Source organism: Halichoerus grypus, chromosome 5 (assembly GCF_964656455.1).
Source record: "Halichoerus grypus chromosome 5, mHalGry1.hap1.1, whole genome shotgun sequence".
Lineage (NCBI taxonomy): Eukaryota > Metazoa > Chordata > Mammalia > Carnivora > Phocidae > Halichoerus > Halichoerus grypus.
Window position 1 is genome coordinate 114,177,557 of NC_135716.1, and position 23,251 is coordinate 114,200,807.

General features: G+C 40.1%; 1 protein-coding gene across 8 annotated transcripts in view; it reads right to left on the bottom strand.

Moving 5' to 3' along the window:
- LRRC8B (leucine rich repeat containing 8 VRAC subunit B) overlaps nucleotides 1-23,251 on the bottom strand; it is a 96,312-nt gene that overhangs the window by 23,985 nt on the left and 49,076 nt on the right. For 3 of the 8 annotated variants that reach the window (XM_036118589.2, XM_078072780.1, XM_036118590.2), the window contains 3 exons: nucleotides 21,112-21,212; nucleotides 17,663-19,830; nucleotides 5,646-9,087 (listed from right to left, as the gene is read on the bottom strand). In XM_036118589.2, the coding sequence (XP_035974482.1) occupies nucleotides 8,836-9,087; nucleotides 17,663-19,804 (2,394 nt within the window). In that variant the 5' untranslated portion in view covers nucleotides 19,805-19,830; nucleotides 21,112-21,212 and the 3' untranslated portion in view covers nucleotides 5,646-8,835. Of the gene's footprint in view, nucleotides 1-1,125; nucleotides 1,226-5,645; nucleotides 9,088-17,662; nucleotides 19,831-21,111; nucleotides 21,213-23,251 lie in introns of those variants that run through there. The other 5 variants (XR_013448071.1, XM_036118593.2, XM_036118598.2 and 2 more) reach the window with 3 other exon arrangements.

A 23,251-nucleotide genomic window follows, 5' to 3' on the forward strand; every position in this document is an offset into this window, starting at 1 on the left:
CATTCTTCTCATGATAGCAAACATGCTCAGAGTTTAGGTTAGGACATTTAAATAAAAACTGCATTTTTCAAAAATAACCACATTTAAAAATACATTAGCCCTTTGGATGAAATTTTATATTTACACTAAAGGGTGTTTAAAACTGTTTGTGCATATGTGTGTGTGTGTGTGTGTGTGTGTATCAATCTTTTTCCAGAATATTCAGAGCCTGTACATCATAAAGGACAGTATTAGATGCCGAAAACCTCAGCTGTACTCATCACTCCATCCCTTGCTTGCCACATGACCTTGACAGTGTGCACTATACAAAAAGTGGAGATTTGGTGCTAGAGTCCCCAGTTCAAAACCTGCCTGTGCCACATACTATGCAATCTCTTATATGACCTAACATGTCATTTAACTTGCCTGGACCTATTTCTTTTTCTATAAGATGGAGATAATGCCTACCTTAATATGTTTTAAGCATTAACGATGTTACATCTATGGCAGATGCTCAATACGGTAACCATCGAAGATGTCTCTTTCAAAGCCTAGTTTTCTTCTGGGTGAATTGGGGACAGGAACTGCTTTGTGCCCAGTAATGCACTGTGCAAAGGAGGGGTTGTTATCAAGATGCAGGACGCAGCTCAAATGAATGCAGCTTGTTAGGGAATGCACAGGACTGGAGTTAGGGAGGAGGCCTGGGTGCTGATCTCGGCTCTTCCACTCTTTGGTTAAATATAGATTTTCTGGGCTTCTGAGAACCAGCCTAGGAGAGCACAAAGAGTATTCACCGGGGGGACAAGCAGATAGGTGGCAGCTCCCTCAGATAGTGGGTCTGTGATCTCAAACAAGCCAGTTAGGTCTTCCTCTTCAGAAAAGTCTACATGGTTCCTTCCAGCTGGAAAGTTCTAGAATTCTAGAATTACATTTGGGAAAGAGGGAGCAAATAAAATGGACAGGAAGTGATTCATTGGCTCAGAGAAGACAAACTAGGACAGATATGGAGGAGGAAGCATGGGGCTTAAAGGGAAGGGAAGAGGGCAGTGAGCCCTGAAAACCAGAGAACCACCTGTGAGTCTTCAAACCCCAGGGTGGGGGGAGAGAGGAGGTAGTGCTGAGTTGTGTTCTTTACCTACACCTCTGTAGAAACAGGCTTTGCAGGCCTGTAGGTTGAATAGGATTCCTCTTCTGAACAGTCATGAGACCTTGGAAAATGTTACAATTTCCAAGTTTGTTTTCTCATCTGTAAAATAGGAATAACACACCAAATAAGGCTGTTGGATGGATTGAGCTAGCACACATAAACAACCTGCCACCTGGCACATAGCATGTGCTAAATAACATTATTGTTCTATTCCATTATGCTATTTCCCCTTTGGGGTTGACACCAAGCTGAAGGAGCATAGACAAAATGATTCGATTTTTAGCTTTTCTCAATTTGAAATCATTAATGTGGTTCATGATGTATTGTTCTGCCCAGGGATCACAAGCCCGGTAAAATTTCCCCAAATCTAAAGCAGATGGAATCAATTCTCCTTCACTTGGCTACTTCTTCAGGCTTTCCCTTTTCACAGAACAATTGCTGGAGACTGGCTCTGTCTATTATGAAAAGGGCGACAGACTGTTCTCTTCTCCCCACAACGATCTAAGTAATTTCTCTGGGAAGCACTATAGAGACCCTAAGACAAGGATGTGAATTCAAACCCAGTTCAGGCAAAGACTAGAAGGAAACTCCCCTCACACAGGTGGCATTTGGTCCTCCTGGGGTTTAAACATTTGCCTTGGGTACTAATTTACACAGAACACAGTATCAATGAAATAATTGGAATTAGGAGACCAGTTAACTCATTTGAAATTGTTTCCATATGCAGTTCTTGAGGTTGCCAGCCTAAGGAATGCAAATTGGTCCTACTCCCATTTAGTACATTGAAGAAGTCTCTTATTTGGAATTCGAAATTCTGACGAGAAACCACCTTCTAGGAAGGGAGAATCTTGATAAGAGAAAGACATTTATTTTGGTGAGTACAAGCTAAAACATCATTCTTACTATGAGTTAATACTATCAAAGATGGCATTTAGTAATGGGTGAGGATATATAAGCTTAGAGTGTGTAATTAGGAAAAACTAAATAGCACAACCAGAGGAGGGGTTGAGGGAAAGCGAAGGAGAGTGATCTGGAAAGGCAGACGGTGGGGGCCAGGAGAGTAAGGTACTTCAGTCCTTCCAAGGGAAAAAAGAGAGGTGAGCCCCAGCAGCTGACAGGCCTGCTCATGAGGCCTGGGAGATTCTCTACTGGGGGTGACTGACAGAAATTCTATGAGCTGTGAGAACTCTCACTGGCCCTACAACCCCTGCCCGCAGCTGTCTCTACTCTTCAGAGTTTTGTCTTGGAAGAAGGGACTAATTAGACAGGTGACACAAAAGTTCATGATATTTTTTTATTTTTAAAGATATTATTTATTTACTTATTTGAGAGAGAGAGAGAATGAGGGGAGGAGCAGAGGGAGAGGGACAAGCAGACTCTGTGCTGAGCTTGGAGCTTGACATGGGGCTCGATCTCACGACCCTGAGATCATGACCTGAGCCGAAATCAAGAGTTGAGTGTTCAACCAATTGAGCCATCCAGGTGCCCCGAAAGTTCATGATTTTTACAAATAGAAGACCAATTCCCTTATCTCTGCCAAATGCATATTGAATAGTCAAAGCAGGTTTTTTAAAGGGGTGCCAAATTCTTACCTGCCTTGGGTACCCACATGTCTGGTCTGGTCCTGGTGCCAGGCACTGCATGAGGCTTTCTGAGTGCATCTCATTTGAGATGGAGTCACTGAGATTAAGGAGGGGCCACTGAATTGTCAAGATCTTACCTCAGGGGCTGCATTTGATAAAGGCAAGGCAAGGAGAAACAGAATAAAGGGGGAGAAGTCGAAGCTGGTCACCTTCTATTTTTATTCTCATCTCAGCGGCAGAGGGAGGCAGAGAGTAAAAAATGGTGTGTGACAAGCCCTCCCCGAACAAACAATAGGCACGTGTTAAAAGGCATACACAATTTAAGGTATTTATAAGAAATAATTTGAAAAGCTTCCGAGTAGCACACAGGCAGTTCTATAGAATCATTGGTATTTGGGAGGCAGGACTTATAATTCTAGTCCAGAGGATGAGGAGCCAACATAGGATGAGGAGAGACTTGTAATTTAAAAAAGACCATGCATTTTATAAAATGACTTTTTTTTTTTTTCTGATCCTTCTTTGGTATACAGATCTTTCTTCTTCTGTAAATATGGGGCTTGAGTTCAAGGTGTGACTCTTTGCTTTTGATCAACCACTTTTCTGTAGAGCTCAGAGAGGAGGGGGACGGATTCTGCAGCTAGGCACGGGATTTTAGAGAATCCCCAGGAGTAGGGGAGCATGCCCTCAACAGCGCAGGCGCACCCCTCCCCTGCTGGCAGGCCCTCACCGCAGTCACAGTCCACAGTCGGGAAAAGCCATGTTGCAGCGTGGAAGGGAATGCAGAAGAATGAAGCCACGCTTCTGCATGTGCTCGGGGCTCTCGGTCACTGCTCCGGAGGCTGTGTCCCCAGCGTCCCGAGGTCCCTGCCAGTCCCTGAATGGCTGCTGACATCTTAGGTCAGACACGGGTTTCCTTTCCTCAGTGCCTCCCATTGCTCAGGTGCTTCGAGGTGGGTGCATGCCTTTCCTGAAGTACCGCATTTCCGGGGTAAAACACGGCCAGCCGGTGTCAGCAGATCACTTTCCTTTATAATCTGGTTCAGTATATGTCGAGTTGTGTCTTCCAGTAGAGAAAAGTCTTTGATCAGCTTTCTAATGTGCTCCTGAAAGTGTGGGGGTGGGGGGTGGGGGGGGGAATGAGCTTGAGAGGGAGACAGAGAGGAAAGTCTTCTATCCAGAAGGCCAAACTATCATGTGCTTACTTTGCCCAATAATTCCATTTTTCCCTTTTACTCAACCTTCTCAAAATTTTGTCTTGCAGTTCTTTACTTTTTATTTATCTAGTCCATATTTAGCATTAGTGCTAAACTAACAGTAAATGGAGAAACAAGAGCCAACAGGAGAGGGAGAGAGCTGGGTCGATTTGTGAACATCAGTCCCCAAGGATGAGCACCATTGGAAAGGTGGACCTACTTAGAGTTGGGACAGATCTCACCCCTCCCCGCCCCCTGCCCCAGCATATTCTAGGATCAGTCCAGCTCTTTTCGAGGGGCTTGTTATTTTGTGATCATTGTAGCATATTTTGAAAACTCCTACTCTTGTTACGAGATCCACACATAAATCTAAAATCGATCATCTGGTGAATGATAGTACAACTGCACAGGGACAAATCGGTACAGTCAACTTCTTCCAACATTTAGACTGTTTTTATTTGCCATTTGTTATAAAAATTGAATCTGTATTTTACACAAAAGGTACTTTAAAACAGTGAAGTTTACCAAAAACCACCAAATCTCAGGCAAAGGGGTTCACCACCAAAATGCAGATTTACATGGTAAACCTGAGGGTCAAAAACATTCAACTTACAAAAAAATCTTATATTTTCGAACAATTCATTACCAGAAGCAAAACCTGATTACATACATGTTTCAAAATAGGTGACAAAATAACAAATTCCAGCTTTCACTGTGAAGCTAACCAAAGAAAATGCCTCTACCCAAGATTGGCCCATTATTTCACTCCGAGTGAAACATTCTGAGGAGCTTTAAAAATATTTAAACATAAATACTTAGGTTTACACACAACACACATATGCACAGACATATCCATTCTAATTCTATGCCCTTTTGTATTTTTTAAATTGCACCATCTCTGTTAGAGATAATATAGAACATGCAGGAGGCATTCGTAATTGTTTTTCTCAGCAGTGGTGGATTATACAAGTCAAATGCAAAATTTAAACATGAATTAGGTACAACTGGAAACAATCTCAACTCAGTACTGTAGCTCATATATTCTGTGTTAATGCTTTAGTGTTGATGAAATTGTCCATATTAAAAAAAGAAAAAAGTTGAAGAGAATGTAGTCCATTACCAAAGGTACTGAGCAGATAGTTCCCAGCGGATGTAAAAAGTGATGGACCAGAAACAGGAAGAAACCAATTAAATAGGACTGCAGGTTTTCACTGCTTTCACATTCAACTAAAGATAAGAAATAATTATATCCAGGATATTTTCCAACAGCCATGAGTTTATACCATATCATGTATATAATGTCTTCATAATTCAAACGAGGATACTAAAGAGCTCTTCCCCCTCCCATCAGCCTCCCTCTTATTTCCAGAAAGAAAGGAACACAGATTTTGATGCAATATACAGTTCCTGGAAACAAAGTGGACTTACGGTTATATTCTCGTGCTTTTGGTAGGGATGAGAGATCATGGATTGAATCAGCTCTAAATACTGCAGGGATGGGTAAAGTGGAATAACTCAATTAGGCCTCATTAGAGGCCCTGGCTTCCCCCCAAATAAATACATGCTCAAGTTTCACTGCGAGTCCTTTAGCACAAATATACTCTGTTATACACAAGTGCTGACCAAATGTAAGGAGGTGAGTGATGGAGTTACCTATGCAGTTAGGACGATGCTAAGAGAATGTAAAGATGGAAGGAGCGTTTTATACAAAATACCGGGGAAGAAAGCTGTCAACCCACAGGATAACTGTTTGATTATTTTAATGGTTTCTGAACCCATTGTTACGCAATATTTTAATTAAACATACAAAATTTGAATCATGAAACGCATGGGGAACAGAAACAAATATTGTCGCTCTCAAACAGTAATATTATGCAAAGAACTCACTGCCGCTTACCACGGCGCAATAGTTAGCTTACCACACGAATGAGCTACGCCAAAGCGCTGAGCACCCATGGGTCTCTACTTACCCTGTTTAACGCAAACATTTGTTAAGTGACAGTGAAATATGGTGATATCCAGGGAGAAAAATGAAGACCGAGGATGAAGAATGAAAACACAGTATCTATGTGCCACAGAGATGTATCCTAACATAGGTTAGGGAAAGAACACTATACCTTACCAGGAGTGCTCAAAACTGCCCAGGGTGTGTGTGTCTCTGTGTGTGTCCAAGCCCACCTGTGTGTGTCTGTGTGCATATGTAAGTGAAACAAACCTAGGCCATGGCTAGCATAAGCCATCAACTTTGTTCCGAGTCACATCCACGGGTATTTTTTGGAAAATGCATTATACATTCTTGGAAATCCTATGCCATCTAACGTGTCCTAATTGAATACATCGCATTTTCCTCATTGAAAATCCTCTTAAATGAATATGAACACTCGCAAAATGAAGATCTGCTCCAACAATGCAGTAAAGGTGGCATCCAACACCACATTTCCAGTATGTCAGGTCGCGGTCTCAGAGTTCATTGCATCAGTACTATGTTATTTCAAAAGCTACCTAAACACTGGTGTGTAAGCTTGGAATAAGACAGAAATCTAAAAACTATGGCATCAAAGAACAAGGTTTGTACCAGTAACCATACCCTAGTGTTTGGAAAGCAGTTTACAATATTCAGTATCGATCCTGATAAGTAATAATGTGCTTCCAGAAATTGAGAGAAGCAATAAGGAAGATTTAGTCAATGACTTTTGCAGGGGAACACAACCAGTGTGACTAGTCGTGCAGAAGTTCTAGTTTGTGAGAATGGTAGCAAATCTGAAGTTTGTTTTGAAAACTCTTCTTTCTGGAGGGGGGTGGGATTTTTCATAGAAATTATGGCTAATTATATGGCCACAAACATTTCAATACCTCTCCATGCATCATATTCCATATTCCAAAAACTTAAGATTAATCCAATCCAACATTGAAATCCGTACATATGACAATTTTATTGTGAAACATTAAAATGGCCATTAACTTACATTAAAAAAACGAAAAGAACAAAAACCTAAGATAGAGCCAGAATCTGTTTTCTAAAGTCCTGGAAGAAAGTTTCATCAGTTATGCCTGGGTCCCTGAGAACTTGAATGTTCTGACTAAAGGCAAGTTTTGGTAAGAATTAACATTTTTACACTGTTCCTTCTCATTCAGAATAAAAATAAATGTTTTAGGCAGCTGTTGGTGTTTATAGTTTTATAGCTCGTACTATTCAAATTACATTTGACACAAACAATTCCTTTTTCTGAGCTTCAGTTCAGGGGTGTGTGGCAAGTGAGGGGAGCTACATTTTGCTGTAATTTAAAGACTCACTTTTACCTTTCTGGAAGGGTCAAAGCAAGAAACAATATACCACACATCACAATTCCATGTTCACAGTACTTTACCCATAGTGTTTTCCAGTTTTGTCTATGTGCAGTTAATAGGTTACTTCATAGTTAACATTCAAAATGAGACCGGCATCATAATGCCTAGACCCATCAGAGAAAAACATGGTAAAAATGTACATTTCCCAAAAACTAGTCGGTTGACTTTATTCATTTTACAATATGCATGATAATAAAAGGCTAAACACAAAGCTCTTTACAAAAAAAAGAGCAAAATGTATTCCAGGAAAGTTAGACAAAGGCATGAGATGAATTTCAGTTAAATGGATCTACTGCTTTGTGAGCTTTGAGAATTCTTAAATACTGAACAGAGGTGGAGTGTTCTACATTATAATCATATCTAGAGATCATGCAGATGGAGAAATATTTTGCTTTAAGTCTTAATTTCTCCAAGTGTTTTGAAGTCAATTTTAAGGATTCAAATCTGTACCTCTCCCCTCCATCACAGTTTTTGAAGTAATTAAGAATTGTTACCCGTACAATAGCACAGCGACTAGGGAAGAGAGAGGTAGATGATGCGGCCATCCTCTTATAAGGAAACCCCCCAAATATTTTAGGGCAAGAAACACAAGGCTTGTGTTATCCAAAAGTAATTAGTTGCAGAATACAAAAACATTCTGGGGCAGGATGCACACAAATATGAGACTCGTAAGCAGCCAAAACCAAGTATATTAATAGTAAATTCTTAAAGAAATGCATGTGTTCTCTGTACCTTACAAAAATTATTCTCACATATTTTGAATCTAAGATTATACCATAGAAAATAGTTATATGTTTTACATTTAATATAAAAATGATTAGCAAATAAAAAAGGCTTTGATGATACATAAGAAGACATTTTAGGAAATAGATCAATTTTCAAGGTGCCCCGAGGGTGACATGTCCTAAGTACCCTGTCCTTTTCTATGCAAGGGCCAAACACAGGCACGTTTTCAGGGTTCACCCTTGTTTTGGGGCTTTTTTTGGGGGTTCATCATTGTTAAGAGAAAACAAGATGAAGGAAGACTCAAGCGAGCTGGGACAGGAAATAAAATCAAGCCAAGAAGGAATTCGGCCAAGCACAATGTACACCCTGCCTAAAAATATTTAAGAACATAAATCAAAGACAGTGTTGAGTATACATCAAGGACATTTATACTTATGAATTTATGGTCTAGGTGATAAATACCAAAACAGGAAGTCAGTGAAAACAAGTGTGCAAATAAGTAAGTAATGGGGACTGGGGGGAGGGAATGAAAGAATATCTAATCTTCAAGGTAAAAACTGCAAGGTAGAGATTCAATAATTCTGTGTCCCCCATGCCACCCTCGAAGTGTACTTCTCACATCTTAATAAGTTAAAGATCAGTTATTCACAAAACTTAAGTTCAGTGTTAACACTTTTGACCTGTTTAACTTAGGGCTAGACACTGAGTTGCTTTAAAGACATTTGGTTATAGTTAGTCATAATTAATTATTACCCATTTTTCATCCTTATAACTTAGAAAATTTTAGTTCTCATTTAAAGCCCTGGGGCAAACTTTTAAAAATTATTTTCTCTTTAGGTCAACATTTCTCTAAGCACGTCTACAAACGTTCTGTTACAGGGAGAGGAAGAGTGTTGAGCAAATTCTCCTCTACAATCAGACAGCTCCGTTTTAGGGACTGACATCCTTCCAGTTCAGGAGGAAGTGTTTCCAGGTAATTACCAATGAGCTCCAGATGAGTAAGGTTCGACAGCTCACCCACGTGAGGGGACAAACTCATCAGGCTATTTTTCCCCAAAAGTAAACACTGCAGCTTTTTGCACTGAAACAGCCCATCTGGTAGCGTCTCAATCTGGAAAGGGAAAAAAAGAAGCCAGTAAAACTGGTTTTCTATGGCCTATGATAATGCATTTGCTTATTTATACCCCTACCGTTTTCCAAAAACATTTCTGGACATTTATAGGAATCCATAGAACAATGATGATAAATTTGAAGGAGATGGAAAAGATAAAGGAAAAATAAGAACGTCCTGACTTGAAGTCAGCGCTGAGGCTACCATGAACTTCTAAACCCTTGCTGTATATGTGGGTGGGCAAAAGATTTGATTCTAAGCATTCTAACAAGCAATTCTCAAACAAAACCTAATTAGTCACCTACTCATGGTCCCTAAGATAAACAACAACAACAACAACAGTATTTTAGGAAAATCATAATTATTCTTGAGGCCGAGGATCACAAATAACTTTTCTCAAGAATCCTCATAAAGAGTTACTGTGTGATGTAATGAGCAATATCCTCAAAAACATTGTGAGTACAGACACAAGGCTATTTCTAAGGGTTTCAAACTAGAGACTGAAAACTTCATTCTGTTAAAAGAAAAAAGTCGACTGAAGCACAGACAAGAAGACATGATCATCTATATGTGCACATTTCATTTCCCTCTACATATACACTCCTGAGTATTTACCCTTCTTCCTGCCCTCTGGCAGTTTCAATTAAATCATGTAACACGGAGAAATAATTTAAAATATGATAAATAGCCTGAAATTAGGTCAACTCCTAGGACTGCTCAAATGAGCTGCTCTCCCACGTGGTGGGTCGATTGCATGTGAATTTCTAAGGGAGCCACAGTCCACATGTGAAAGTTGGTTGGAAAAGACATCCACAGAAGAGCTGAGAGCAAGCATCCTCCACTCTCACCATGCCACTGCGAGGTGAGTCTGCACCAGGCAGTGCTGGACAGCACACACCCCAATCTCTAATACTCCGCATATTTATGTACCTGTGGACGGGGCATCTTTGCAACTATGAAATAGTGCAGGCTCCTTCCTTGGTTCAGGACGTGGCTTTGTTAGATACGGGAATGAAAGGGGCACTCAAGAGCTCAGGCTGCTCCTCTGATGGGCTAACACAGTCCCACTGAGCCAGCTCTCCCCTGGAATTTCCAGGGCCATCCAGAACTATCTCCTCAAAAGGATAAACATTCTCTCTACAGACCAGAAAATGGTCAAACTGCATTCAGAAATGCTCATTATATTGGAAATTCCCCTCTCCTCCATCACCGCCACATACACTCAGTACCGGATATCCTTGGAAATAAATCGAATGATCACCATTGCTAAGTACGGCATTCAATAAAGCTCATCATTGTACACCAAAATACTAGGGATAAGCAAAGGAAAAATATCTACCCTTCCATTTCATTCTCTTCTCAAGAATACAGATGCAAAACCATACATATGTAGATTTCAACGTAGAGATGTGGCAGAGAGATGAGAGATGGGAGAAATGTAACCTCTGGGGCGCCTGGGTGGCTCAGTCGTTAAGCATCTGCCTTGGGCACAGGTCATGATCCTGGGCTCCTGGGATCAAGCCCCGCATTGCATTGGGCTCCCTCCTTGGCGGGAGGCCTGCTTCTCCCTCTCCCACTCCCCCTGCTTGTGTTCCTGCTCTCGCTATCTCTCTCTCTGTCAAATAAATAATAAAATCTTTTTTTTTTTAAAGAAAAGAAATGTAACCCCTTTCTAATGCAACCTCTTCTGGTCATACACCTGCAGCTCAGAAGTAGGGTCAGTGACGTACAAGTAGAGTAAACAATCTGTCCTGTGCAACCCAAGCTCAACCCTGAGAGTGCCTATTAGTGTCTAAGCAATGACTTAGGCAAGGCAGCTGAAAAAAGAGGGTAGGCTTGGCTCATCTGTATTCAGTAAATGCGTGCAGAGAGCCTCCTTTTGTGCCAGGCTCCCAGTTAGGTGTTGAGGATAAAGTGCCGAGCAAGACAGATGGGTCTTTGAGAACCACGGTCTAATGCAGGGTTTCTCAACCTTGGCACCGTTGACATTTTGGGTGAGAAAATTCCTTTTGTGGGGGTGCCCTGTGTACTGCAGACTATTTAGCAGCCACCCTGGCCTCTGCCTACTGGAAGTCAGTGCTACACCCCTCCTCAGTTGTGATCATCAGAAACGTCTTCAGATAAATGTCTCTATGGGGCAAAAGTGCCCCCATTTGAGAAGTACTGGTCTCCTGGGTGAGAAATACTAAACAGTTAGGTGAATAATTAGTCGTAGTGGGTGCTGGGAAGGAGGGACTGTATCAGAGGCTGTGTCGGGACTCCTCCATCTCCCTGGTTCAGTTAGTTTCCAGATGCCCAGCAAGTACCTTGCTTAATTGGACTCCTTTCCACTAGGTGAATACCCTGAAGCCATTGCCATCACTCTCCTTCTGTCTGGCTATCAGTGCTACCATGTTCTCCCCCATCTTCTTTCAAATTCCCAAATTTGTGATTTTAGCGACTTCTCAGCCCCCTAAGACAGGAGAGGGATTTCATAAGGCAGTGGGAGTGAGCCACTGGGGTCCCTCAGCTGTGCTGCTGTCATGAAAGTGGGGCAAGGGCTGCAGTGAGCGGTTCTCCTTCCCCAGTGCCAAGTGTCCGTCTCGGGGAATTTCGCTCGGTGTCAGCAACCAGCTGAGGCACAAGACCTTTTGTCACCTACCTGAATTCAATTATGTTAAAGGAGGCTGGGGAGCTGTGTTAGAGACACAAGACTTTCCTTCAATTCAGCAATTTTATCCTGAAAAGTCTACTAACACCTTTAAAAATAGTTTACCCTGGGGACGCCTGGGTGGCTCAGTCAGTTAAGCGTCTGCCTTCGGCTCAGGTCATGATCCCAGGGTCCTGGGATCGAGCCCCACATCGGTCTCCCTGCTCAGTGGGGAGTCTGTTTCTCCCTCTCCCTGCTGCTCCCCCTGTTTGTACTCTCTCTCTCTGGCAAATGAATAAATAAAATCTTAAAAAAAAATAGTTTACCCTGAAGCTTACGAGAACATCAAAAACATTTTGCCTTGGCCAATACATTTTATAAAAAAATTTTAGATAGCATTTATTTATTCTCAATTCATTTAACATGCTCTTTCCTAGACAATATAATATACGACCCAAAAAGGAAGAACTCACCCTCATGGACTACCGATTTCTTTTAAAAAAAAAAAAATCTAAAGAAATGTTTGCAGACTATCAGGAAGATGATAGACTTCATATGCAGAATGGTTTTTTAACAGAATAAACTATAAACAAAACATGCAATAAGCTATCAAATAAACTGAAAAAAAAGAGAGAAACTAATGCTACATCCTAGAATTCTCTGGCAACAAAGTTTCTTGAACAAAATGTAGTAGAGCCCCCGGACATCCAAGGAAGGATGGTCCCCTTCCTGTATCTACTGCTGACATTTGATAATTAAATACTCCCCTGTTTCCAGAGGCTGAGACCTTACTTCAGAATCTGTCTCAGTGGCAGATTTCCCTTTTGTTTTTTTCTGGCCATTGAACACATCATCTCAGAACACGCTAACCAAATCCATAAAATTCAATCATTTCAGGAAACAAAAATGAATATTTCCGTTTCTAAGCAGCGATGTCAACACAAGCTCTGCCACATAAATGATCTTCAGAAGGAATTTCTACTTCCAGCTACAAGTCTTTGAGTTAATAAAAGAAATGCATTAAATGCACAAATGTAGAAGTTGGAAGACCTAGGTGTAAATTGGAGTGGTTTTTAAGATTTGAGTGAGACTATTAAGTCTTCCCCCCTTTCCTATGCTTCTCCATCACATTCAATACCATCATAATCCAATTACACTTTGGCACTGGTATAGAGATGCTGCCTCCTCCTCTCCCATCTCCCACGCCCAGCCACACACACCATTGCTTCCCGCATCAGAGCATTTGGTTTGACGCATCTGAGATGCAGTAGAGGGAGGGTCAGAGTGGGAGCTGGAGCTCTTGGGTTCCATCCCAGATCCATCGCTAGGAAGCTTCAGACTTCAGGCAAATCGCTCTGAGCATCAGTTTCCGTATCAGTAAAATGAGGGCAGTAACTAGAGCAGAGTTGGAAAGTTTTTCTCTAAATGCGTAGGATAGTAAATATTTTAGGTTTTGTGGGTGAAGAAGCAAAACTGAAAATATTATGTAGGTGCTTATACAACAGGAGAGAAAAAATTTCATACATTTTTAAATGAGGAAATTAAAAATAGAATAACAATTGAGGATAATTTTTTTTGTAATATAGGCCCACGAATGAGAACAATGGAATTTATTCATGGCTACTGAGATTTGAATTTCATATAGTTTTCATGTGAGACAAATGTTATGTAAAAAAAAAAAAAAAAATTCCCTGACCATTAAAAATTTTTAAAAACTGTTCTTCGGTTGGGGCTGTATACAAATTTAAAAAAGCATTCTCAGCTCAGGCTGTGGGTGGGTTTTGGTCCCATGGCACATGGTATTCCTTTCAGATATAAATCTTCATTTTTTGTTTTTAATTTATATTCCTACTTCTAAATCATAACTGATTAAACTTTTTCAAGGGGTTTTATTTCTTGATTGTATTCTCCCAACCCTTCCAAGAAATGGGTTACAATTAGAGCCTCCTTTGAAGGTGTCAGTTCATGCTAAATATCACTTTCAAGCTCAAGTCTGACCCCACCTACTGTCCAAAGAACTTAAACCTGAACTTGACTGGCAGACTTCAAGGCATTCTCCATTCTGACCCACCTTCTAAATGCTCTCATCTCTGATTACATCTGGGCATGCCTCTGCACATGACCTCTATCCTTTTACATTTCCCCAACCCCCAGTGTTCTTAGGAACACTCCTCTCAAGAGTTACTATTTAAAAAAAAAAAAAAAAAAAAGCATCTTGGGCTCCTGGCTGGCTCAGTCAGTAGAGCATGTGACTCCCGATCTTGAGATGTAAGTTCGAGCCCCACATTGGGTATAAAGATTACTTTAAAATAAAATAAAATAAAAAGAGCATCTTGCTCAAATATATTTGGCAAACATTGCATATCATACCTCCCTCTTGGAGAAGCACAGTGCATATTCAACTACTAAAGGCTCTGAGGAATCCTGCAGCAAAAAATATGATAAAAAGAAATGTTTAGTGTTTTGTGTGATAACACCTATTACTATCTTGTGGAAGAAACTCTAGAGTGCCCTCTCTGTGAATGTCTGTCATTTGGGGGATGCCCAGTATCTTCAACGTTTGGAGAATTCCCTACCTCATCTTGGTGGGACTCTTGGTGGGAAGCAGAGTCCACTTCCCACTGGAGGAACTGATACCATATTCTAGTGTTCCCAGATCCTTTATAGCTTGAGTGTGGGGTGGGAGTTCAAAAGCTCTGCCAATCAGGTGCTCAAACTTGGACTTTAAATCGGGGCTAGTGTCACAAAGCAGCAGAAACCACGAAGAACTTATTTTGTGGGAGGGTGAGGGCTGCAGTAGCAGCAGCATCCAGTTTTCAGGGTGGGATGGTCAGCGGCAGGGTATCCTCACCATTTTGCTTTTGTGCTATGCTTTTGACATTTTGGTTATCTGACTAATTTTATGCTTAATTGTTTTCCAAGCTTGATTCTGCAGCCTTTCAGTGATAATATGAGAGACACAACAGCCTTTCAATAAATGTCTTTTCTACTTAACCACAGAGAGCATTTGTTGACTCCATCCATGAACCTGGTATACTGCCCAACTCTAGAAGAGTATTTTAAAACCTCTCCTTTCAGGAACCTTTACCAACTTTTATTCCAAATGGACTATTCAACTCACATTTCTGAGTATGTGCACATATCTAAATACTTATGCATCCAATTTGAGGTTTTATTTTCTAATTTTAAAAAAATATTTTGGCCTACGTCATAGAATCTTAGGAATCTCAAAGTTAGAAGGAACCTTGAAACTGAAACATGAATCCCTGATTCCCTTTAACAACACTCCTACCAAGTGGTTGACAATCTATATCTGGACAGTTTAATAAGAAATCACTTCCCCCTTCTCAAAGGTTCAATTTTTGGACAGCTTTTTGGGAAATATGAGAAATCTTTCCCCTGCTTGTCCTGGTTCTAACACTCATGGTTACTTGCAAGAAGATTTCTATTTAAGTTTTCCAAATATTTAAAGACCAATATTATGAACTATTCTTTCTCCCTTCCCTCCCCAATACTTCCTATGTTTAGGCTAACTGGTCCGTTGGAGTACTTTTCATCTCTCTGGCTTCTATCTCCTGAGTGAGTTCCACTTTCTCCATATCCTGATTAAATAAGTCTCTTCACAGTTCTGATGAGAGTGTTCCTCACCCATTCAAAGGTGTCATGGTCATTGTTATGGCTCTGGGATGCTCGGCAACTGCTGGTTATTAGACTTCTGAGACAACTCAGCCTAAGATATCATTCTATTTTGGCCATAACTGCCTTCAGCATAGGACTTCTCTTTTCTTTTTTTTTTTTTTTTAAGATTATTTATTTATTTATTTGAGAGAGACAGAGCACGAGCAGGGGGGAGGAGCAGAAGGAGAGGGTGAAGCAGACTCCCCACGGAGCAGGGAGCCCAATGCGGGACTCGATCCCAAGACCTCGAGATCATGACCTGAGCGGAAGGCAGACGCCTAATGACTGAGCCACCCAGGCACACAGTATAGGACTTTTTATGTGCACCAAGTATCTTCCCTTACTCAAGATAAAATGTGTCTGATACACGTACCTAGTTTCTCTTTTAGATGTGGTCAAGTCAATAAACTTGGTATCAAAAGTACCAGTGGTCTTTTTTTTTTTTTTTTTTAAGATTTTATTTATTTATTTCACAGAGAGATAGCGAGAGCAGGAACACAAGCAGGGGGAGTGGGAGAGGGAGAAGCAGGCTTCCTGCCGAGCAGGGAGCCTGATGTGGGGTTCGATCCCAGGACCCTGGGATCATGACCTGAGCCGAAGGCAGACTCTTAACAACTGAGCCACCCAGGCGCCCCCAAAAGTACCAATGGTCTTAAGGTTTTATTATATTAAACTAGAAAAACACATTAACCTGCTTACACACTTAAATAATTCATGGCCAGCTAACAATTTAATCAGCTGCAACTTTCAAAAATTCATGTAGTGATATAACCACATAACAACTTGGTGGACCCAAAGCCTTTCAAAATAATTATTTGTATTTTTTATTGTTGATTTAACAAAGGGAAAAGTATAACCAAAATATTAATATTAATGAACGACATGATTAAACAACACTAATGAAAGATCTCTAGACATATAGTTTTCCAAGTATGGTCCCCACACCAGCAGAATCAGCTTCACCTGGGATTTTTTAGAACTGTCAACTCTTGGATCCTACACCAGACCTACTGAATCAGAAACTCTGGGATTGGGGTCCGGCAGTCGGTGTTTTAACAAGCCCTTCAGGTAATTCTGATGAACACTGCTAATCTAGATCAACCCTCAAGGAGTTTTACAGCTTCATAATCTTTTAAGACTCTTAAGATTTCTCATTTATCTTAGAATGGGTTCTAGCCTTTTAACATATGAATTAAGTCTTAGGGTTCTAAAAATCAGCAGGAATTTTGCTCTCATTCCCCAACTTTCTGGTGTTTTCCCAACAATCCATGGTTTTGAAAATAATGTCTGGTGATTAATATGTTTATTAGCTAACACCATGCTCATAGTGATATTTAGCATGAAATATGAATTACAAAAAGTCTAGGAGCTATTACATTTATGGGGGTGGAGTAAAAGAAAATAGCTCCCATTTTCTACAACAGGAAGATCAATTTTCATTTTTTGGCAGACCTGATTTCTGAAAGATTTTTTTCCTTCTTCTCATATGGACATTACCATCGCTCTCTTGCCCTTTTGGCTAGCACGATTTTTTTTTCTTTTCCCTCCTGCTTCACATTTTAACCTAGGAAACTACTCATTTATTTTTTTTTTTCTTGTTTCAGTGAAGTCAAGTTTTCCTTAACTTGGCTTTACTGTTGCAAATTATGGTTCATTTTTAAAGTATGGATGCTGGAAAAAGCTTCTAAGAAGCCCTAGTGTTGCATTATAGAACCAGGCCTTTCATTTTGAATTGTCTTTCTAGACATGCATGTAGATTTCAAGTCTTTTTTACTGCATCACAAAAAAGATTTATGAATAATTCATGATCCCAGTATTTTTAACAGAAATTTCTTCTCCTAGGACAGATCTGGAAAGCTAAAAACTTTTATGAAGCTTTCTAACTACTTAAGATCTTTCCAAAATAAAAAGTAAGCTCTGTTATAACTAATTAGTTTAAAATACTTCAACTGTGATGTTTATGTAAAAAATGGGGAAAGAGAATAAAGAGAACATTCGTTGAGCAATTACTATGTGCTGGGAACTGTGCCCAGTGCTTATATATATTTTTCTCATAAAATCTCCATGACGACTTGTAAGTTAGATCAAAAACTGATGCTCAGTGTTTTGCTAATTTACTCACAGGCACGTATCTAGTAAGTGGTAGTCAGGCCAGGCTCAGAGGATACTTCGTAGGACTGAAAGTCCATTTTCTTTAACCACATTATACACTACAACAGCAGATGCTCAAAAGACTGGCTAAATAGAGGGAAGAATGGATTTACTTACATTGTTGTTGGTCACAGCAAAGTACTGCAAATTACTCAGATACTGGATTTCTTCTGGAATGAAGGTCAGGTGGTTATAGCTTAGATCCAAATAATGTAGTTTGGTGCATAGGAAAAGCTGCAGGGGCAGATTCTCAATATTATTATGGTTCAAAGAGAGCTGCTCTAGATTAGATAGTGCCCCGATCTGGGCAGGAATATAAGCAATGTTATTGTGCCACAACTTTAAGCAGGAAAGATTCTGGAGATGCTGAAAGCTAATGATCTCTTCCACAGTTTTAAGGTTATTTTCTTTAAGATCTAACTCATGCAAATTGTTCAGGCTGAAAATGGAGTGTGGGATGCGTTCCAGGTCACAGCTGATCAGCTCCAGGCTTTTCAGGTTGACCATCTTTTTCAAGTTGTTCAACACAACCAGTTTGCTTCCCTCATTATCGAGGGACAACTTCTGCAGTGAAGGCAGGAGGTCTGTAATGACTTGTGGGATCCGGGAGAGGCTGCTCTTCAAGTAGAGGGTCCTCAGGTTTTTTAAGTCCTGAAAGCCCTCCAACTGCATGGTACTCAACTGCTCAGGGAGAACACAGCCGGACAGATAAAGTTCCTTGAGATTCTTCAGGTGAAATACCCAGCGTGGGATTTTCCCCATTTCGGTGAATTTCAGGCGGAGGATTTTTAAATTCTCCTCCAGAAAGCCCAGCGCCGGATGGTCCACCACCAGGGATGAATGGTACACATGAAGCTCCTTGAGGTTGACCAGCTGTGAGACCGCAGAGGGCAGCTTGACCTCAGGGATGAGCTCCAGGCTGAGCACTTCGATTTCTGTCAGCTCAAAGACATTGTCTGGAAGACCATTTAGCATAAAAAGATGCAGTGCTACCTTGTCCTGGGAATTTTTCACAAGCTTACTTTTCAGTTTCTCAACCGTCCATTCGTTATTGAGGTTGATCTGTTTCAGTTTGTTCTCACTGACCTCCGACAGGAATATGGAGAAGCGTTTGGAATAGAGAGGATCATACTGATCGGCCAGATGCAGGATGAAGGCAAAGTCATTCTTGACGTCAGGGATATCGCTGTAGTTGCTTTTCTCTCTCAACGCCTCGAAGGAATATTGCTTCAGAGAACTCCTCAGCATCCACCACAAGCTGTAGGAGGAGGTGAGACCATAAAGTATAACCAAAATCACATAAAACGAAGCCAGAACCTTAAATATTTCTGCCAAGGAGTAGACACACTGGTAGCGCTTGTAGCCGGTAAAAGCTTGCACATCGACCGAACAGTCAATTTCAAGAGTGATGTAGGTTAGAAAATATGGAACGTAAGTTATGATGAGGACAAACAAAATGACCTTCACGATGATCTGCTTCAGATACACTCTATAAATGATGTCCTTCTGCTCCACATGCAGGCGGAACCTTTTCACTTTTTCAAAGATGGCTTTGGCCTGTTCGCCCTCCTTCTTGTCCAGGACACTAGAAGTGGGGCTTTCGATGCCAGCTGACTCCAAGCCAGGCTGTGGGTAGGGCAATGACTGCTTGCTGGAATCAACATCGGCTGAACACCCTGAGGATGAAAGCAGAACCTTGGACTTAGAGAGTGTCAGGGGCCTCACTGATTGCTCGGCCACCGTTTCGGACAGGGCACGGGTGGTCCACGGAGAATCGAAGCACTTGTGAAGGATGGCCACAAAATGCTCGAGCCTGGAACTGGTACTGGGGTAGTGAAGCCAAAAGTTGCTGCAGGCTGCAAAGATGAGTGTGTGCAGGAGCACCAGGTAGGGGAAGAACTTGGCGAACCAATGAAGCTGCTTCTCGTAACAGACGGCGTCGATGTAGGAGTACTGCTGTCGGTGGAGGTCATTCTGGATTCTGAGGGGGAGCGGAAGTGGGGTCCCGGGATCAGAGGAGGATGTGTTGGCGCTGGCTTTCAGGAGGTCCCAAGGCACGGCACAGTGATTGTCAAATTCCACCTTACATGGAAGACAGCACAGAACCCTGCTCTGTGTGAGCTGGAGAGCTCCAGCCAGCACGGCCACCAGCAGCATGATCAGGGTGATGTAATACCAGAAGACGTCCCACCATGGTTTTAGGATGTGATAAGATGACTGGGCGTCTGCTAGACATTTCAGCTCTGTTAGTGTAATCATGATTTTCCCTTGTAGGAGTACAGGAACTGGAAGAGGAAAAGAAAAGAAAAGCCACTGAAGCAAGTATCCAAAACTCTAATGGCTTGTCCTACCCAGGTAGGATTTAGCTTGGGGACAGAACCTGGAAGGCAGGGCTGATCAGAGGATACAAAGGTCTTCTGGTTTCATTTGAAAACTTTGGCCATCCCAGCTGTGCACTCTAAAGTCCTTCAGATGAGGGATCATTTGGTGGTCGCCAGACTGGAACTGTAAAGGTATTTGGGGCAGATTGTGAAGCAACTATCTAGTTTCCTCCTGGATCTTGACTCTCTGCCAAGCTATTAAAAACAAGAAGCCATGTTTTCTTCACTCAACTTTAGGAAAACTTACTCTTATGCTACTTATTTCTTATAGCCACATTTCATACCTTCCAAACGGTCTGAATAAACTCTTTTCCACATCCTACCCGCTGTCTGGAGCATTAGTTGCAGCTTAGGATTTGTGTTTCAACCACTATGGGGAACCTCTTCTGAGCAAGCACTGCTTTATATAATTATCCCTTAGGATTAGAGGGATCTACCAGTTCTATGTTCGAAACAAACTTTGAGTTAATGCATTATCTCCTCTCCCCTCAAGCTCCTGATTTATAACTTAAGTTCACGTCCAACTTAGAGTATTTAAAAGTTGACAAAACAACAGTAGTGGCTTAAAAGGGGATAGGGAAGAAAAACCCAGTTAGAACACGCTACTTCGGGGACTCTCTCTCATGATTACTGTTTTGATGGCAAAGTACTAATAGGATAAACGATTAAGGGTATACTCTATTATTAAATTATTTTTGCCTTCAGAAAAAACAGAGATAGATTTTGCATTTTTTCATATTAAAAAGTATTCAGACAGTGCTCCTTACAGCAATGATTTATGTAATGTTCAACCTTAGATACATCAATTGTTTAAAAAATAGCTAATTAGTAAAATCCAGACCACCTATAAGGTAGCACAGAGTAAGACAAATAAAAGGAAATATTTGGATCTAATAACATATCTGGTAAGAAAAAAAATCACAGTAGCATCGTCTTTTAATGGATAAAGAGAATGAGCCAGATCATCTCTAAGGGCTCTGCCCACTCACAGTTTATGGCTGTATTTGTCCTCTCAAAGGTCCTGAGAGTTAAATTCATTTAAGACATACAACTGAAATTGCAGAAGAATGTAAACACAATGGCCCCAACCATGATAAGGGTATTTGACAAAGAGCGAATATTTATTCAACAAAGAACACAAGTCAACGTTGACCAAAATAATGTACTTTAAATATTTATACTTACTGGATGAAAAAAATGAATCCAATAAGTTGACTGTCCTTCAATCAGGAGGCCGACACCTTTTGAAATTTCTTAGACACACCATCTCTGTGTTTGTCTTCATTCTATGAGAAAGCATAGATATAATAGCTGCAGTATTTCAAACAAAAAAGGAGATACTGTCTTTAGAGACCCTCTCCATCATAAGACACGATACAGCAAATAGATTTTCATAGATCAGTTTCCCTTTCACACTGGAGGACATTTTGGCAAAGCTATAAATACAGGACCCCACCCACGTATGAGATCATACTCAGCCCCTGAACTCCCTTAAATTACAGAGAAGTTTCTATAGAAACTTAGATGCTAATATATTTAAAAATGCCATATTTACAACACTTAGATGAACACTTAGCTTTTCCAAGCAGCCTACATATGTTAATTTCTCTCATTCAGTCCTCATATACAGTTGGTCTTATTCGCATTTATCAGATGGCCTGTCAAATCATGTAATTTCTGCATCCTAATTTAAAGCCACACATCTCTCCAAATAAGAAGACTCAGTGCTCCTCAAATTTAGCCTACTGATTTCAATAGAAATAGTCACAAGTTAATAACTTTTGAAGACACAGCTCAGAAATATGGCTGAAATTCTCTGAAATTATGATATTATTAAATGTAGCTACCCTTTCTATTAGCTTTTTTTTTTTTTTTACCTTGGAGGTTAATAAGTGCTATTCTTAGCATCTACTTCAAACAATCACTTGTAATAATTTAAACTGCATATATATCGATCAGTTTGAAATATGGGACCATTCTAAAATATACAAAAATTTTAAGTTGGTATGGAAATTGTATTTTTTTAGTGCCTATGGTGCCTCTGAAAAGTTGCTGGGAATGTTTATATATTTGCCCTGAAGATACAATCCTTTTTTGGTTTATTAAGTACTTGAAATCCAGCTCAGCATACCAACCCCAAATTGTATTTAAGATATTTTTAGTAATATTCTTGTGACCTTGTCATTTTCAAAGATCAAAAAGTTGGGCATGTCTGAAATTTACTTTGGATTTACCAATCCATGTGCAATAAAGCCTGCTTGATAACTACTATCCAGTATCAAATTATTTTAGCCTGCTTGATAACTACTATCCAGTATCAAATTATTTTGTAGGCCAGAAAACACAGTCAATGTGTATGACAATCCAGCTGTGTACTAATTCATACTTAGATAGCACCACTGGAATATAAGTTTCTCATTCACAATTCATTTTTAAAAGTCTTCCAACATATGATACACAACTGCATTTATGTGCAGCAAGTATGATAAAGATATTTGAGGTGTGAAACATTTTACATATTCTTCCATTGCATTGCATCTATAATGTACCAGGAAAGAATTTATTGCATAACTCCAGAATGCTACTCAGCCATCCTGATACCTCTTGTACAATACATTTTCTTTTAAATATTGCAAACACATTTTCTACTTTAAACACAGTATTTCTATGAAAGAAGAGAGTCACAAACCACCAACTATAGTAGTATTTTAAAATATATATTTTTAAATAATAATATGAGAAACTATTATAACTAATCTGTTAAGAGAACCACAGCTAACTATAGGTTTACCATATTTATACTAACTGAAAATGATTTGTAAAGAACTTTTCCTGTTTACCTTTTTAAGAATTATAAACTTTCCCTCCAATCACCTAATTTAATTTTCCATTGAGGAATTCCTTGTCAGTAAGAGAGCAAATAAAAATGTACTATTTATAAGCTGACATCTGTTTTCCTACTTTCAAAGCACTTTCATTTATATTAATTTGTTTCATATAATAAACCGTTAGATAAATATTATTCTTCTTCACATTTTAAAACATGGAAAATAAAGCAGGCCCAAAGGAGTTAGCTTGTCCAAGGTGACAAAACTGTCAAGAAATAGTTCCAATTAGAACCTACGTTCTCTGACTCAAATTTCAAACCTTGTCCACGGCAGACCATGCTGTCTCATTTAAATCCAATTAACTATGCCACTCAGTTCTTTCAAAGGCTAAAAAAAAAAGCTGAATATTTCTCTCTTTTCCCCAACTGCAACAGACTAAATATTTTGTCTCCCTAAAACAGATATGTTGAAATCCTAACTCCCAATGCAATACTACT